This window comes from Mirounga angustirostris, unplaced genomic scaffold (assembly GCF_029215605.1).
Source record: "Mirounga angustirostris isolate CCGP_5_RB_7025 unplaced genomic scaffold, mMirAng1.0.hap1 SCAF_12, whole genome shotgun sequence".
NCBI lineage: Eukaryota > Metazoa > Chordata > Mammalia > Carnivora > Phocidae > Mirounga > Mirounga angustirostris.
The window spans coordinates 101,761,724-101,780,015 of NW_026991720.1; the positions used below are offsets into that span (position 1 = coordinate 101,761,724).

General features: G+C 37.6%; 1 protein-coding gene across 11 annotated transcripts in view; it reads left to right on the forward strand.

Annotated features, from left to right (window-relative positions):
• Positions 1–18,292, forward strand: part of ZPBP (zona pellucida binding protein) — a 136,078-nt gene that overhangs the window by 74,382 nt on the left and 43,404 nt on the right. For 10 of the 11 annotated variants that reach the window (XR_010406629.1, XR_010406627.1, XR_010406628.1 and 7 more), the window contains one exon: positions 12,290–12,467. Coding sequence is in view for 7 of the 11 variants with exons in the window: in XM_064575484.1 (XP_064431554.1) it covers positions 12,290–12,467 (178 nt within the window). In the remaining 4 variants the exon portion in view is untranslated. Of the gene's footprint in view, positions 1–12,289; positions 12,468–18,292 lie in introns of those variants that run through there. The other variant, XM_064575491.1, reaches the window with a different exon arrangement.

Genomic DNA, 18,292 nt, shown 5'->3' on the forward strand with positions numbered 1-18,292 from the left:
TGCTTAACTGTCTGCACCACCCAGGCATCCCTGTACTTTCATTTTTTTTAATGTTGCTATTTAGCATCCTTTTATTTCATCTTGATGAACTCTCTTTAACACTTTTTGTAAGGCAGTGTTCTCACAGATGTTGGGACTTCTGGTGGTATCGAACTCCTTCAGTTTTTGTTTGCCGGGGAAAGTTCTTAGCTCTCCTTCCTTTTCCTTTTTTTTTTTTTTTAAATCTTCATTTTTAAAGGGCAGTTTGATGGGTATAGTATTCTTGGTTGGTAGTTTCTTTTTCTTTCTGCACTTTAAGTGAATTTAACACACTTTTCTGGCCAACAAGGTTTCTACTGAGAAATATACTGATAGTATCATAAGGAGGGGGGTACCCTTTGTTTGATTGGTTGCTTTTCTCCAGCTGCTTTCATAATTCAGTCTTTGTGAATTTTGCCAATTTAGTTATAAGGTTTCTTGGTGTCCTTGGTAATCCCTTTTGTGCAACTCGTTTGGGATTCTTTAAGCTTCATGAATCTGGATGTCTGTTTCTTTACCCAAGTTTAGGAAGTTCTTTGGTATTATTTCTTTAAATTAGCTTTCTATTTCTTTGTGTTTCTCTTGCTTATGGGACCTCCATAATGCATGTGTTGACTTAGTTGATGTCAGTAAGACCTGTAAGGCTTTCTTTACTCTTTTTTTCTTTTCTCTTCTCTGATTGGATAATTTCAAATGATCTGTCTTTGAGTTCACAGATTCTTTTTTTTGCTTGATTGAGTCTGCCTTTGAAGCTCTCTGCTGAATTTTTCAGTTCATTCATTATATTCTTCATACCAGATTTTTGTTTGGTCCTTTTTTTATGGTTTTTATCTCTTCGTTGGACTTTTCATTTTGTTCATGTATTATTTTCCTGATTTTGTTGATTATCTCTGTGTTTTCTTGTAGCTTATGGAGCTTCTTTAAGATTATTTTGAATTCTTTGTTAGGCAATTCATAGATATTTATATCCTTATAGTCTGCTTTTGGAGCTTTTTTTGTTTTTTTTTTTTTCTGGTGTCATATTTCCCTGATTTCTTTTTGATCCTGGTAGCCTTGATTGGTGTCTGCACATTTAAAGAAATTGTCACTTCTTCCAGTCTTTATGCTCTTGCTTTAGGAGGGAATGGCTAGAGTAGGGATTTTGTAGGGTGGGGTGGGGAGTCTCTCAGACCTTCTCTGTGGATGCACTTGCTTAATTCTGCTAGTTCTTTCCTGGGTGGGGGAATGTCTTAGAGTTGTATTCCTTCTCTCAATCCCATAGAGCCATGCTGGGTGCTGAGAACCATGGCAAGTGTTAAACGCAACTCAGTCCTTTTCCCTAGGGCAGTGCCCTGAACTGCCAGGGCTTTGTGTGCCAGCTCCACTTCTCTGCCTCCCTCTAAAGAGCTATTTTATGGTTTTGCTCCTACTGTGCCACCTGTAGAGACATGACATCTACCTGAAGGGTCACCTTTCTCTTTTCCCTAAAGCAGTGCACTTAGATTTCAGACCATTGGGTATAAGCACCATTTTCCTCCCTCTTGAAAGCAAATTATTGTGTAGGAATTCACAGAGGAGTCTTTGCTTTCCCCATCCCTCCACTCCATCTTCCCCTCTCAGCCCCTTTCCTTCCCCAGCATTGATGGAGAGGCTTTCTTGTTATTTCCCCTTTGTGACTGAAGTTTTTTGTTTGGTTCATTGTTTTACTTAGAGTTTTTTTTGTTTGTTTGTTTGTTTTTAACAGATTTAAGGCTTTCCCCCCTTATCTGGGGGGTAAATTAGAACATTCTGGAATACTAGGATTGGTGTGCAATGAATCAGGAATTTAGCTGTGATTATATTTGTAGTTCTTGTTTTTAGCCCCTCATTTCTTTCTCTCTCTCTCTTTCTCTCTTCCTGTCTTCCTTTCTGTTCTCATTCCCTCTCATTGTTGAAATATAGCAACACAAAGTCTTTATCCTCTTATGTTCAGTGAGGTGATTTGTAGCAGGAGCATATTTCAGGACACCTACTATACCATATGGTTGGAAATGGAAATCTTTTCCTGTATTTTTAAATGTCCTTTTCATACTCCCACTGCCTGTGGCTTGCTTTATTCAATTAGAAATATGCTACTTTAAAATTTTTTAATATAACTGTTTAAATCTCTAATAATTTCAAAACACAAATTACAGTTTGCCTTTAGTCCTTCTTAAGAGCCTAGTTTTTCTAGTGCAAGTTTTAATTCTTCTGGAACAACTACCACTGCAGAGACATTGCTGAGTGAAGAGTAGACTCTTTTGTCTTTTGCTTCAGGATTGAAGTAATCCCCACAGTGCAAAGTTAAATTTTCCTGTTCTGAAGTGCTAGGATTCAGTATGTACCTCCGAAATGGATTCCAACTTTCATAGAATTTAAACTGTTACATAAGCTTTTTTTTTTTTTAATTTTTTTATTCTTATATTATCCCCATACATTACATCATTAGTTTTAGATGTAGTGTTCCATGATTCATTGTTTGTGCGTAACACCCAGTGCTCCATGCAGAATGTGCCCTCCTCAATACCCACCACCAGGCTAACCCATCCTCCCACCCCCCTCCCCTCTAGAACCCTCAGTTTGTTTTTCAGAGTCCATCGTCTCTCATGGTTCGGCTACCCCTCTGATTTCCCCCCCTTCAGTCTTCCCCTCCCGCTACCTTCTTCTTCTTCTTCTTTTTATTTTTTTTCTTAACATATATTGCATTATTTGTTTCAGAGGTACAGATCTGAGATTCAACAGTCTTGCACAATTCACAGCGCTTACCAGAGCACATACCCTCGCCAGTATCTATCACCCAGTCACCCCATCCCTCCCACCCCACCCCCCACTCCAGCAACACTCAGTTTGTTTCCTGCAATTAAGAATTCCTCATATCAGTGAGGTCATATGATACATGTCTTTCTCTGTTTCACTTATTTCACTCAATATAATACCCTCCAGTTCCATCCATGTCGTTGGAAATGGCAAGATCTCATTCCTTTTGATGGCTGCATAATATTCCATTGTATATATATACCACTTCTTCTTTATCCATTCATCTGTCGATGGACATCTTGGCTCTTTCCACAGTTTGGCTATTGTGGACATTGCTGCTATAAACATCGGGGTGCACGTACCCTTTCGGATCCCTACTTTTGTATCTTTGGGGTAAATACCCAGTAGTGCAATTGCTGGATCATATGGTAGCTCTATTTTCAACTTTTTGAGGAACCTCCATACTGTTTTCCAGAGTGGCTGCACCAGCTTGCATTCCCACCAACAGTGTAGGAGGGTTCCCCTTTCTCCGCATCCCCGCCAACATCTGTCGTTTCCTGACTTGTTCATTTTAGCCATTCTGACTGGTGTCAGGTGGTATCTCATTGAGGTTTTGATTTGGATTTCCCTGATGCCGAGCGATATTGAGCACTTTTTCATGTGTCTGTTGGCCATTTGAATGTCTTCTTTGGAAAAATGTCTGTTCATGTCTTCTGCCCATTTCTTGATTGGATTCTTTGTTCTTTGGGTGTTGAGTTTGCTGAGTTCTTTGTAGATTTTAGATACTAGCCCTTTATCTGATATGTCATTTGCAAATATCTTCTCCCATTCTGTCGGTTGTCTTTTGGTTTTGTTGACTGTTTCCTTTGCTTTGCAAAAGCTTTTTATCTTGATGAAGTCCCAATAGTTCATTTTTGCCCTTGCTTCCCTTGCCTTTGGCGATGTTTCTAGGAAGAAGTTGCTGTGGCTGAGGTCAAAGAGGTTGCTGCCTGTGTTCTCCTTTAGGATTTTGATGGACTCCTGTCTCACATTGAGGTCTTTCAACCATTTGGAGTCTGTGTTTGTGTGTGGTGTAAGGAAATGGTCCAGTTTCATTCTTCTGCATGTGGCTATCCAATTTTCCCAACACCATTTGTTGAAGAGACTGTCTTTGTTCCACTGGACATTCTTTCCTGCTTTGTCAAAGATGAGTTGACCATAGAGTTGAGGGTCCATTTCTGGGCTCTCTATTCTGTTCCATCGATCTATGTGTCTGTTTTTGTGCCAGGACCATACTGTCTTGATGATGACAGCTTTGTAATAGAGCTGGAAGTCTGGAACTGTGATGCCGCCAGCTTTGCTTTTCTTTTTAAACATTCCTCTGGCTATGCGGGGTCTTTTCTGGTTCCATACAAATTTTAGGATTATTTGTTCCATTTCTTTGAAAAAAGTGGATGGTATTTTGATGGGGATTGCATTGAATGTGTCAATTGCTCTAGGTAGCATTGACCTCTTCACAATATTTGTTCTTCCAACCATGAGCATGGAACGTTTTTCCATTTCTTTGTGTCTTCCTCAATTTCTTTCATGAGTATTTTATAGTTTTCTGAGTACAGATCCTTTGTCTCTTTGGTTAGATTTATTCCTAGGTATCTTACGGTTTTGGGTGCAATTGTAAATGGGATCGACTCCTTAATTTCTCTTTCTTCTGTTTTGTTGTTGTGTCTAGGAATGCCAGTGACTTCTGTGCATTGATTTTATATCCTGCCACTTTACTGAATTCCTGTATGAGTTCTAGCAGTTTTGGGGTGGAGTCTTTGGGGTTTTCCACATAAAGTATCTGCAAAGAGTGAGAGTTTGACTTCTTCTTTGCCGATTTGGATGCCTTTGATTTCTTTTTGTTGTCTGATTGCTGTGGCTAGGACTTCCAATACTATGATGAATAGCAGTGGTGATAGTGGACATACCTGCCGCGTTCCTGACCTTAGGGGGAAAGGTCTCAGTTTTTCCCCATTGAGAATGATAATCGCTGTAGGTTTTTCATAGATGGCTTTTATGATATTGAGGTATGTACCCTCTATGCCTATACTCTGAAGAGTTTTGATCAAGAAAGGATGCTGTACTTTGTCAAAAGCTTTTTCTGCATCTATTGAGAGGATCATATGATTCTTGTTCTTTCTTTTGTTAATGTATTGTATCACATTGATTGATTTGTGGATGTTGAACCAACCTTGCAGCCCAGGGATAAATCCCACTTGGTTGTGGTGGATAATCCTTTTAATGTACTGTTGGATCCTATTGGCTAGTATTTTGGTGAGAATTTTTGCATCCATGTTCATCAGGGATATTGGTCTGTCATTCTCCTTTTGGATGGGGTCTTTGTCTGGTTTTGGGATCAAGGTAATGGTGGCCTCATAAAATGAGTTTGGAAGTTTTCCTTCCATTTCTATTTTATGGAACAGTTTCAGAAGAATAGGTATTAATTCTTCCTGAAATGTTTGGTAGAATTCCCCTGGGAAGCCATCTGGCCCTGGGCTTTTGTTTTTTGGGAGATTTTTGATGACTGCTTCAATTTCCTTAGTGGTTATAGGTCTGTTCAGGTTTTCTGTTTCTTCCTGGTTCAGTTTTGGTAGTGGATACATCTCTAGGAATGCCTCCATTTCTTCCAGGTTATCTAATTTGCTGGCATAGAGTTGCTCATAATATGTTTATAATTGTTTGTATTTCTTTGGTGTTGGTTGTGATCTCTCCTCTTTCATTCATGATTTTGTTGATTTGGGTCATTTTTCTTTTTGATAAGTCTGGCCAGGGGTTTATCAATCTTGTGAATTCTTTCAAAGAACCAGCTCCTAGTTTTGTTGATCTGTTCTACTGTTCTTTTGGTTTCTATTTCATTGATTTCTGCTCTGATCTTTATTATTTCTCTTCTCCTGCTGGGTTTAGGCTTTATTTGCTGTTCTTTCTCCAGCTCCTTTAGGTGGAGGGTTAGGTTGTGAACTTGAGACCTTTCTTGTTTCTTGAGAAAGGCTTGTATTGCTATATACTTTCCTCTTAGGACTGCCTTTGCTGCATCCCAAAGATTTGGAATAGTTGTGTTTTCATTTTCATTGGTTTCCATGAATTTTTTTTAATTCTTCTTTAAGTTCCTGGTTGACCCATTCACTCTTCAGTAGGATCCTCTTTAGCCTCCATGTATTTGAGTTCTTTCCGACTTTCCTCTTGTGATTGAGTTCTAGTTTCAAAGCATTGTGGTCTGAAAATAGGCAAGGAATGATCCCAATCTTTTGGTACCGGTTGAGACCTGATTTATGACCTAGGATGTGATCTATTCTGGAGAATGGTCCATGGGCACTAGAGAAGAATGTGTATTCCGTTGCTTTGGGATGGAATATCCTGAATATGTCTGTGAAGTCCATTTGGTCCAGTGTGTCATTTAAAGTCTTTATTTCCTTGTTGATCTTTTGCTTAGACGATCTGTCCATTTCATTGAGGGGGGTGTTAAAGTCCCCCACTATTACTGTATTGTTGTCGATGTGTTTCTTTGCTTTTGTTATTAACTGCCTTATATAATTGGCTGCTCCCATGTTAGGGGCATAGATATTTACAATTGTTAGATCTTCTTGTTGGATAGACCCTTTAAGTAGGATATAGTGTCCTTCCTCATCTCTTATTACAGTCTTTGGTTTAAAATCTAATTTGTCTGATATAAGGATTGCCACCCCAGCTTTCTTTTGGTGTCCATTAGCATGGTAAATGGTTTTCCACCCCCTCACTTTCAATCTGGGGGTGTCTTTGGGTCTAAAATGAGTCTCTTGCAGACAGCATATTGATGGGTCTTGTTTTTTAATCCAGTCTGATAGCCTGTGTCTTTTGATTGGGGCATTTAGCCCATTTACATTCAGGGTAACTATTGAAAGATAGGAATTTAGTGCCATTGTATTGCCTGTAAGGTGACTGTTACTGTATATTGTCTGTGTTCCTTTCTGGTCTATGTTGCTTTTAGGCTCTCTCTTTGCTTAGAGGACCCCTTTCAAGATTTTTTGTAGCGCTGGTTTCGTGTTTGCAAATTCCTTTAGTTTTTGTTTGTCCTGGAAGCTTTTTATCTCTCCTTCAATTTTCAATGACAGCCTAGTTGGATATAGTATTCTTGGCTGCATATTTTTCTCATTTAGTGCTCTGAATATATCCTGCCAGTCCTTTCTGGCCTGCCAGGTCTCTGTGGATAAGTCTTTTGCCAATCTAATGTTTCTACCCTTGTAGGTTACATATCTCTTCTCCCGAGTTGCTTTCAGGATTTTCTCTTTGTCTCTGAGACTCGTAAGTTTTACTATTAGATGTCGGGGTGTTGACCTATTTTTATTGATTTTGAGAGGGGTTCTCTGTGCTTCCTGGATTTTGATGGCTGTTTCCTTCCCCAAATTAGGGAAGTTCTCTGCTATAATTTGCTCCATTATACCTTCTGCCCCTCTCTCTCTTTCTTCTTCTGGGATCCCAATTATTCTAATATTGTTTCATCTTATGGTATTGTTTATCTCTCGAATTCTGCCCTCGTGATCCAGTAGTTGTTTATCTCTCTTTTTCTCAGCTTCTTTATTTTCCATCATTTGGTCTTCTATATCTCTGATTCTCTCTTCTGCCTCATTTATTCTAGCACTTAGCGCCCCCATTTTTGATTGCACCTCATTAATAGCCTTTTTGATTTTTACTTGGTTGGATTTTAGTTCTTTTACTTCTCCAGAAAGTGTTTCTCTAATAACTTCCATATTTTTTTCAAGCCCAACTAGTATCTTTAAAGTGATGATTCTGAACTCTAGATCTGACATCGTACTAATGTCCGTATTGAGCAGGTCCCTGGCAGTCGGTCCTATCTTTTGTTCTTTTTGTTGAGGTGATGTTTCTCCATCTTGTCATTTTGTGCAGAGGAGAATAGATTAATGAGAGAACAAAATGCTAGCAGAGTAACAACGTCCCCAGAAAATATACTCTAAACAAATCAGAAAAGACCTGAAGCAGTGGGAAAAGAAAGGGAAAGAGAGAAAAAAGAAAAAGAAAAAGATAAAGATAAAAACAAACAAAAACAGAACAAAACAAAACATCAACAACAAAGAACCAGAATGTGATCAAATATGATCAGGCTGGTATATAGATCAGTGCCACACACTATATTTTGGGTGTATTTTGGTCTGTTAGAAGAAAGTGCCTCCCAAAATTTTAAGGAAAGAAAAACTTATATATGTACAAAAATAAGGGTTGATATGATGAAGGGATGGAATATGACTAAAGATGGAAAGTATAAAAAAGTTTATTAAAGGAATTGATAAGAAGTTGTTTGAAAAAAGAAAGAGGATTTAAAAAAAGAAAAAAGGAAAATAAAGGGAGAGAATGTGATCAGGTAGGGGAGTAGAAAAAAAACCATATACTAGAGATTTAGGGTATATTTTGATTTGTTAGAAGAAACTATCTCAAAATTTTAAAGAGAGAACAACATATATATATGCCAAAAATACGGGTAACTACTATGAAGGGATAGAATATGACTCTAAAAATGAAAAATAAAAATGTTTTTTTAAAAAAGGGATTGGTAAGATTGTTGGTTGAAAAAGGGAAAAAGAAAAATTAAAAAAAAAGAAGAAAAAGACAGTTAAAAAAAATTAAATTTGAAAGACTAAAGAATCATGGTAAAAAAGCCATGAATTCTATGTGTAGTATTCCCTTAGCGCTGGAGTTCTGCCGTTCTCATTGATCGGTAAACTTGGTCTTGGCTGGCTGTTCTCGCTGATCTTCTGGGGAGGGGCCTGTTGCCGTGGTTCCCAAATGTCTTTGCCGGAGGCGGAAGTGCCCCGCCCTTGCCCCCTCCCGGCTAAGTAATCTGCTCGGGTTTGCTCTCCGGGGCTTTTGTTCCCTGCCAGCTTTCCATACAGCTTTGGAGGCGGAGAGTGGAAATGGCGGCCTCCCAATCTCCGCCCCGGAGGAGCCGAGAACTCGGGCCCGCTCCTCAGTGAGCCCCCAGAGAACAACCGTCAGTCACTCCCGTCTCCCTGGTCTCCGGCCGCACTCCGTGCTCGCCCGGCCTGTGACCACGCGTTTCTATCTCTGGCACCCGACCCCGGGTGGAGTCTCCAAACCCAGCAGATCCCTGCGTTGCGCTCTCGCACCTCTCCTCCCGGGGGAAGAAGGTGAGTCTCCCCGGATCTGCCGCTTGTTGGGTCCCTGCTGGAGGAGCAGGGGCCCGACTGTGTCGTGGATCACGGTTTATGGCAACCCCGAGCTGAGAGCCCGCGCCTGGGCTCCGCCTCTGTAGCCGGCTTCCCTGCTCCGTTACCTGGAGCTCTGCCGCACTCAGGCACCCCCGGTCTTTCTGTGACCCCGAGGGTCCTGAGACCACACTGTCCCGCGAGGGTTCCACCTCCAGCTTAGCCACCGGAGTGACAGTGGAGCAGACTTTTAAAAGTTCCGATTTTGTGCTCCGCGGCTCTATCACTTGCTAGAAGCGGCTGATGGAGGCCCCTCCCCCGCCGTCTATTCTCCCGAATATTGCCTCGGATTCACTTCTCCGCACGTCCTACCTTCCAGAAAGTGGTCGCTTTTCTGATGAGAGAGTTGTTGCTGTTTTTTTCTTCAATCTCCTGTTGAGTTTGTAGGTGTTCAGAATGGTTTGATCCCTATCCAGCTGAATTCCTGAGAGGAAACGAAACCCAGGTCTCTTACTCCTCCGCCATCTTGCTCTGCCCTGTTACATAAGCTTTTATTTTCCTCCTCCTGCCTTTGGTTCTGCTTCGAAACTGAGCTTTATCCAAAAAAAAAAAGAAAGGAAAATAGGAAAGAAAGAAAGAAACCGAGCTTTATCTCCTAGTTCTGTGCCCAGTTCACTGGCATGTGTGTATAGTATCCACGTTACAGTGTTCCCACCATGAGAATGACAGCTTTATGTTTCTTTTCAATCATTTTTTATAGTTCTCCTTTGGGACCTCTTATGAGATGTGATATCCTTTCTTTCTTTTGCTCCCTGAGCACCAATATCACTGGTCTTTTCTATGCAAACTCACAGTTGTTTCCATTTCATCCAAGATACCTTTAAGCTTCTGTCTCCTTGTTTCTTAATTCCATCCACATTTGATGACCATAGTTACTTTCCCCAGAGATTTCCAAATATAGGTGCTAACTAAAGATTTCTAGAGGACTCTAACTTATGGCTGTAATATCTGTAACACCTACCTGGTAGATATTAGCTCTCCCCCAGTGGATAGTGGAGTTCTGGTTGGACTGTGGTCTTGCATAGCGTATGATATCTGTTGCCTGTTGTAGAACTCCCATGATGTTAAGTAGTTATCATCTTCTAAGCTTGTTGGACAAATGTGCGACAGATATAAAAGCCTTTCCAGTCACCTTTCTTCATTACCTAACTTGGCATGGTCAGTGGAGCAGATTGTGGTATTTAAAATAAGCTATTCGGGCGCCTGGGCGGCTCAGTCATTAAGCGTCTGCCTTCAGCTCAGGTCATGATCCCAGGGTCCTGGGATTGAGTCCCACATCGGGCTCCCTGCTCGGCGGGAAGCCTGCTTCTCCCTCTTCCACTCCCCTTGCTTGTGTTCCTGCTCTCGCTATCTCTCTGTCAAATAAATAAATAAAATCTTTTAAAAAAAAATAAATAAAAATAAAATAAGCTATTCAACCTGTCTTTTACAGAATTCATATAATTTACAGGCTGCTCATTGTTGAAATGGTAATGGCTTCTTCTTCCGGTCCTCTGATTAATGACCAGTCTTTGTAGAATGTATTCCTTCCATAGATACTTAATCATTCTTTGAAGTATTCTGGGGGGTGGTGAAGGGAGGAGTAGCATGGGCCAGGAACTCTGATGTTTATTCAGTCAGATTAATTCTTTATATCTTAGACCAGATAATTAATTTATGGAGAGTTTCTATAATTATGATTTGTTCTTATATCATCCAAATTGGTCAAAAATGTTTTACACTAAAATCCATAATTCTTACCCAACTCAGAGAATTTGTCAGTTTCACCCTTTGGTACAAATAATTAACCCCATGTCAACCATAAACATACTAAATGTAAAAAATTGAATGATTTAGCAATTTTTTGCCTTCTTTTTCTTTTCGTCAAAGAAGAGATCTATCCTTATTCTCTTTAGAGGGGAAATAAAAAACAGGAATCTGATTTATATGATCATTTTTGTTCCTATCAGGTTTTCCCATATCCAGCATCATTTATTTATTTATTTATTTATTTTTGGGGGAAGCTAAGTGATTATGATTGTGTCTCCTGAAACTTTTAATTATGGCCTGGCATTTAAATATGGTTAACTAGAGAGCAGATTTATATCAAATTAATTCTTAAGTACTTTCTTAACCAAAATTTATGTGTTTGTCCAAATAAATGCCAACAAATTTACCAAGATTAATCAAAAGCAAAAGCAAACCATTTAAACTATAAAAAGGTGGTGAGTAATTGACTAATAGAATAAGAGTTGTATATTTACTTTAAATGCAATATATTGAAGAACATTTGCACTTATAATTTACTTATAATTTTCATGCAAGGAATGTAATTTGCAAGACATTTGAAGAAATCAGTAAGTTGAAGTATACCTTTAGTGGCTACAGATCGGCATTAGTCCATTCATTAATGTTCCTCACTGCATTAGAAGTTAGAACGGTAAAATTGAGGAGAACTAACTGGCTTGTGGAGGGTTTGAACTTGTGGCCTTACCTCATGCTTTAACACTGAAAATCATAAGCCTCTTGTTAATTTTAGGAGTCAAGCCAGAATAACTATTCGAAGTAGAAAGATCATTAGTTCTAGATCAGAATGATGCCTTAATTATTTTATAAATTTAATTTTGGGAGCACAGAGCTGGGAATTTTAACATTTGCTGTATTTCCTCTTGTTTTTTTTTTTAATTTTTTTTTTTTTTAAAGATTTTATTTATCTGACAGAGACAGCGAGAGAGGGAACACAAGCAGGAGGAGTGGGAGAGGGAGAAGCAGGCTTCCCGCCAAGCAGGGAACCCGATGCGGGGCTCAGTCCCAGGATCCTGGGATCATGATTTGAGCTGAAGGCAGACGCTTAATGACTTGAGCCACCCAGGCGCCCCATTTCCTCTTGTTTTTAAACCTAATTTTTCTTTGTGGAAAGAGTGGAGGGTATTCCTCTTTAAGGGATATGCTTTTAAAGTTACTTAAAATAACATGTTTTTAAGCACATGGAGTACATTTCTTAGAGTATGTTTAATTTCAAAGAGCTATTTTGATTTTGCTCATATGCCCATCCATATATTATCAAAATCCAAAGGGACCAAAATGTTGGTTATGTATCTGAATGGTTTCTTTGTGTTGTATTTGAAGTACATTTGGAAATTTGATGTTTATAGGTGACATCTTTTAATTTTACATGTTTTATATCCATTGACTATAAGTAAGGACCTCAAAAATTTGTTTTCACTGCTTCTAAGTACATAAGCACCGTTATTTGTTCTATAATTACATTTATTTCTGATAATTTTCTCATATTTCAATTTTAGGCTAAAAATCTTATAGAGAGATTTTTTAATCAACAAGTAGAAGTTCTAGGCAGACGTGCAGAGCCATTGCCTGAAATATACTATATTGAAGGTACTCTCCAAATGGTTTGGATTAATCGCTGCTTTCCAGGGTACGGAATGAATATACTGAAACATCCAAAATGTCCTGAATGCTGTGGTATGTAATGAACTGTAATTTCTTGGTTTATATTTATGAAAATTCACTTCTTTTCATGAAACCTAGGTGAATGCCTATTGTTTATTTTTACTATCATTTAGATATATCTCTAGCTTATTTGCAGCAGTGTTTGAAAAGACTGTGAACCTGAAGATCTAAAAGAAAAAAGCTGGCTTAATTTCAGCCTTTGTGTTAATGTTACAGTAAAGGGGGTGTAGTGTTAGGCGGTTCTCTGGGAGGAAATGCGAAGAACAGGTGTGAGTCGGTTAGAGCTACTTACCCTAACAGGAGCCTAATGATGTATTGTTTTGAATCAGTTGTTGATGGGTTTACATTTGTATAGTCTAGACCAGGTATAGTTTTACCCTTTTGTAAATTAAGTATATGAATTGTTTTATTACCAGTTGTTTTTTCTGACTTTTCATTCTAGCTCTAAGGGGTCTGAGCGCTCTCTGGCTTTCATCTGTCTTTTCCTTATAATAGAAGAGTTCTCAGGCTGTTTAGGATGAGCTAATTCATGGATTCAATGTCTTTGAACTTCTGTTTTCAAAAGCTGAATAAGGCAAATAATCTTCAGTTTTATTTTATTTTTTTATTATGTTCAGTTAGCCACTGTATAGTACATCATTAATTTTTGGTATAGTGTTCAATGATTCATTAGTTGCATATAACACCCAGTGCTCGTGACAACACCTGCCCTACTTAATACCCATCACCCGGCTACCCCATCCCCCCCACCCCCCTCCCCTCTGAATCTTCAGTTTTAAAGGGCTTTCTAATAGCAACATCAATAAATTAGTATCATTATCATTCAGTCTTCTGATTGTTTTTTTCTTCTCTCTTTCTACAATCTTAAATTAGATAAAAATCCTTTTCATATAATAGAGCACTAAATATTCTTTTGCTTTGCTTTGTTTAATTGGCTAGATTTTACTTTTAGGTTTTTTTTCTGACTTAGTTTTTTGTTAAAGGATATAAAATTTGACAAAATGTACTTGAAAACTTAGGAAATATGACACAGATGTAACAAACAAAACACTTACACAGGTCAACTTTGTAACTATTTTGATGATCTGTGATTATGTAGATCACTTCAGAGCACAGATAATGATGAAGAAAGCCTGGAAAACCAAACAGTGAAACCAGAACCTGGTAGTTTAGCTGTCTATTAAATGAATTTATATTTTCACTTAATAAAGACCTAAGATAAAAAGTTTAAATGTTTGTATCATTAATTCCAAGAATTTTGAAATAGTTAAGCATACCTCTTTCAAGTGAAATAATAGGGTTCAATCTCTGAGAAGCACAAAAATTTTAGTACTAAAATGTTTTTGCATTTATAAAATTTTGGATAATAATACAGTTGTCAGATTCTCTCATTTTACCATGTAATTGTAACATTCAGTTTGTTATGCATTGTACTGTTTGATGAAGTTATTAAGCAGTTATTTTACTCCTGACAACAGACCGCATGGGGAGTATGTGATGAAACTTACAAATCTCAAAAATATTTTCTGCCTCCTATTTTGCTCTCCCAGAAACATGGCCTCTGCCCACAGAGTTTAGAGACAGGGGAGATGCATCCATGGAACAGTTAGGGAACAAGAGGTCTGATAAGCCACAGGAAAGAGAGTGAAAAGGAGATGATATTAAGGAAACGGAGTTACAGATGGCTTGGGTCTCAGGGGGTGTGCTTGAGATATCGCCTTCAAGGTGATGTTGGACTTGAGGTAGAACTTTGAAGATGCAGGGGTAGCAGTTACTCTCCAAGCTGGGGCTGGAAGGAGCATCAGGTTTCTGGGAGAGTTTTGCATAACCTGGGCTAGAGGAGTACTATCAGAAGAGCTGTGGGCTTAGCGGGGCTTAGCGGGGCTTAGAGAGCAAAGTGGAATAGCTCAACTTCAATGTGGCAGCAGGAGTCCTATCTTTGAGTAGAGGACAGAAATAAATTTATTTTTTGAATTTTATGGGGTCATTATCATTGCTCGGTATATACTTATTAACTAGAAATTTGCTAAATTTCATCTTATGCCATCATACAGTAAATAATTTAGAATTACCTTTGTGCTGTTATCGTCTGTTAGATGAACGAAGCGAGACTGAGCTTGTTTTTTGAACAGAACTCAGTCTAATGTGACCATCATATACGGTGGTTTTTGTCTATATTACACAAGGCCATCACTCCAAAATTTTGAGAGAGCACATACTACTCAAAAAGACATGTAAATCATTCTTTGAATTGGAAGGCAGTATAAAATATAACACTAGTTACAAGACAAAATTAACATATTAAATGAACTTCATTTGAGTATAAAATGGAATACTAGAAAGAAGCAAATAAAACACACAAGGTACTTCGTAAAACCACTTATTTCCAGAACGAAGATACTACGAGTTTATGTTTAACAAAGGAGATTGATTGGGACATGAATGTTCATTATATGAGAGAAGGTTATTTACTTTCTCAGCAGTCAGTGAAGTGAGCAGTGGGTGTTTTCTTCTCTTTTTGATGTCTTACTTTACTCATGCAATTTTACTTGTAGATGACAGGTAAAGATTGCTTGCTGATAAACTAGTGGAGACTTAACATTTCTACCTGTGTTCTTCATTTCTAATTTGTTTAGCATTTTAAATTAATTTTCACTGTAAAATACTTCTCTAATTTCACATTTAGCATTGCTTTTATTATATGCATGATTTTGTCAATCATTTTAGCACTGAAAAAGAAGATTCTAATTAAATTGTGAATTATAGATGTCTCATTATTTCATAAATTATATCATGAAGATAATATAAAACCAAAGACCAGTTAGAGTATTATATTGTTTTCTGATAGAATTTTTTTAAAACACAGATTCTGAAATATGATTTCCTGGTAATTTCTGTAGTTTCTGTTATTTCTGTAAAACTCTGCATCTCTTGGTTTTCATCTTCATTTTATTCTTATCACCTCAAAAAAAAAAAACATTTGTATGTTAAATAACAGTTTTTGACATAATATCCCACGTCACCTTCTTTTTCTTCCTCTTAAAATTATAACAGTGGTTTTAAAACTCTGATGTGTACCAAAATTACCCAAAGATTTTTTTCAAAAATAAATCAAGGTATGGGAAGCAGATATCTACATCTGTCACAAGCTTTCTAGGTGTTTCTGATGCATGTGGAAGTTAGAGATTCCTGAGTGTTAGCGTGGGAATGGCAGTAGCTGGTAAAATGCTTGCCTGTTCGTGTTTGTATGGTAACACCTCAGGGAAGTGCTTGAATAGTAGTATTGATAAGGCAGTGCCTAGATAAGATAACTTTCCTTCTACATGGATTGTTGAGGATCGAATGTATAGTTCAGTAATAGTTTATGCAATATTGTTAATTTCTGTTGCTTTCTTTATACTTAAGATTTGCTGTTGTACATTCAAACTTTTGGGAATCCCAGGAAGACTCAGGCAAGGAGCTCTTTGATAGTGATACAGTGTCTTTGTGAGTGGTCAGAAATAATTAGGTTACAGGTTAGAGTATTTAAACATCTTGAGATGATTTTATTAATGAGGTGATTTTAGTAATAAAGTCCGTGTGTAGCTTTATACTTTATGCAGTGAAAGTGAATTGTTTGGTAGGTAGAGTTGTTTTTAATAAGATCTTTTAGACTCTGAAATTTATTCTGCTCAGACATGCAAACCCTCAACCTTTGTTTTAATTTTAAATCCAAAAACCAAGAAAAATAATGATTAAAAAAAGCTGATATCGACAAACACAACTGAAGGCAAGAAGTCTCACCATATACACAGAGGGCATTACATGATGATAAAAGGATAAATCTATGAAAGAAGATTATATATTATTACTAAATTTGTGAATACTTAATAAATAACATAGGTTTTAAATACATAAAACAAATATTGTCAGAGAGGTAATACTGGAATGCCAAGCCATATAGAAAAACCAATGAAATTGGACCCAGTCAAAAAAATCACCTCCAGATATGTTATAGACATAAACACATAAAGAAAAACTGTAAATATTTTAGAATATAATGTGGGAAAATATCATCATGTCTTTAGGATCAGAAAAACCATTTCCCAAAACACAAAAATCAGTAACCTTAATAAAAAATGACTGACATTTTTTTCTGCTAAATTAAGTACTTCTGTTTATCAAGACAATGCAGAGAGAGAAAAGATAATCCACAGAATGAGAAAATTATTTGTAGTGGATATAACCAACAAAAGACTAGTACCCAGAACATATAAAGAACCTATAAAAAACCTTTTTTTTAAAAAGCCAAAACAATTTTTAAAAATGGGAAAAGATTTGAACAAGTGTACTTCACAGAAGAGTAATTCCAGATGATCAGTGCATATGTGAAAATATGTTCAAACTTTTTGTAATCGGAGAAATGGAAATTAAAAACAGAATGAGATCCTACTGCACAACTGTGAAATTGGCAGAAAACAAACAGTCATGACCCAACGAGGTGTTGAAGGGTGCAGAGCTCCCCCCGGGAGCAGCCAGCCACAGCCTGCCTGCCTGAGTGGAGATCCAGCCACTTTGGAACACAGCTTGGCCGTGCAGTAAATGTGCGGTGACTCTTAGGGAAATTTCATCTTTGCATATTTCCTAGTAGCCCCAAACCAGAGACAACCCAAATGTCCATTAATGGTAAAGCACATGAAGAAACAGTGATCTGTTCATACAGTGGAATGCTTTACAGGAATGACAGAGAATGAATGAGTGGGGATCACAATCGTATGGATACATTTTATAAACACAGCTTCTCGGAGAGAAGCGAACCACCACAGAATCCACGTAATTGAGGCATAGCTAACCTCTGTTAGATTTATTCATGAGTGCTAAAACTATAATGCAATCCAAGGAAATGAGTAGCACACGACAGAAGAGTGTTGGCTTCTGGAGGAGCAGAAGGGAGTGTGATTGGAGGGGCACGGGAGGAATTTTGGGGGAATGCCAGTTTTCTGTGTTATGGCCTACACTGTTTCTAGACAGGTTTCTATGCAAATGTTCATCATATTGTATATTTATGTCTTGTTTTTTCTCTCCATGGGTTATATTTCATAATAAAATGTGAAAATATTAAATTTTCCCCTAAAGCTTAAACAGCATTGTTAAAGGCACTGTGAAGAAAAAAAGTTTACAAGGGTTTTTTTTTTCTTTAATAATTCAAACTTACCATTTCTGTGTAGTGTCACTTGATCTTTGTCTTCATAAATTTATAATTTTAATAGAGCTATTAGTAATGGTTTAGTGGGAATAATGAAATTATTATGACTTATTTTCTGTTAACCATTAAGTTATAAACATATTTCTGTATTAATCTGCTGTCTTCGTACTAGTTTTATTTATTTAAAACAGCTAACAATAAAAACTATGTTTCAGCATTTTGTTTATGTTGACCTTTTAGATTATTTCCTATTTTTACTACTATATTAAAGGTGATTTACAATTATACTTAATCAGCTTTTATATTTTGTTATTTCCTTATATAAATTTACAGAAATGTGACTACTACTTTTTAAAAAGCGAGCAGTTTGACTTGGATATTTTTTGGTATGTTATTTTATTTCAGATTAAAATAGTCACCCTATCTTAACCTCTCCCACAGTAGAGGTGTAATTACAGACTTATTGGAACTTCTTGTATTGGACTCTGAGCATCACTTCCCAAACAGTAAAAAGCAGACTTTTAAAACCATACGTGGCCTGGGTCCCTCATGTCACTGCATGCTGCGGGGGCTCACACCCTCCCACTCGAGGCTCGTGAACTAGACAACACTCCACGTGGCTTTTGTCCCTTTTCCTTTCTTTCTTTCTCCC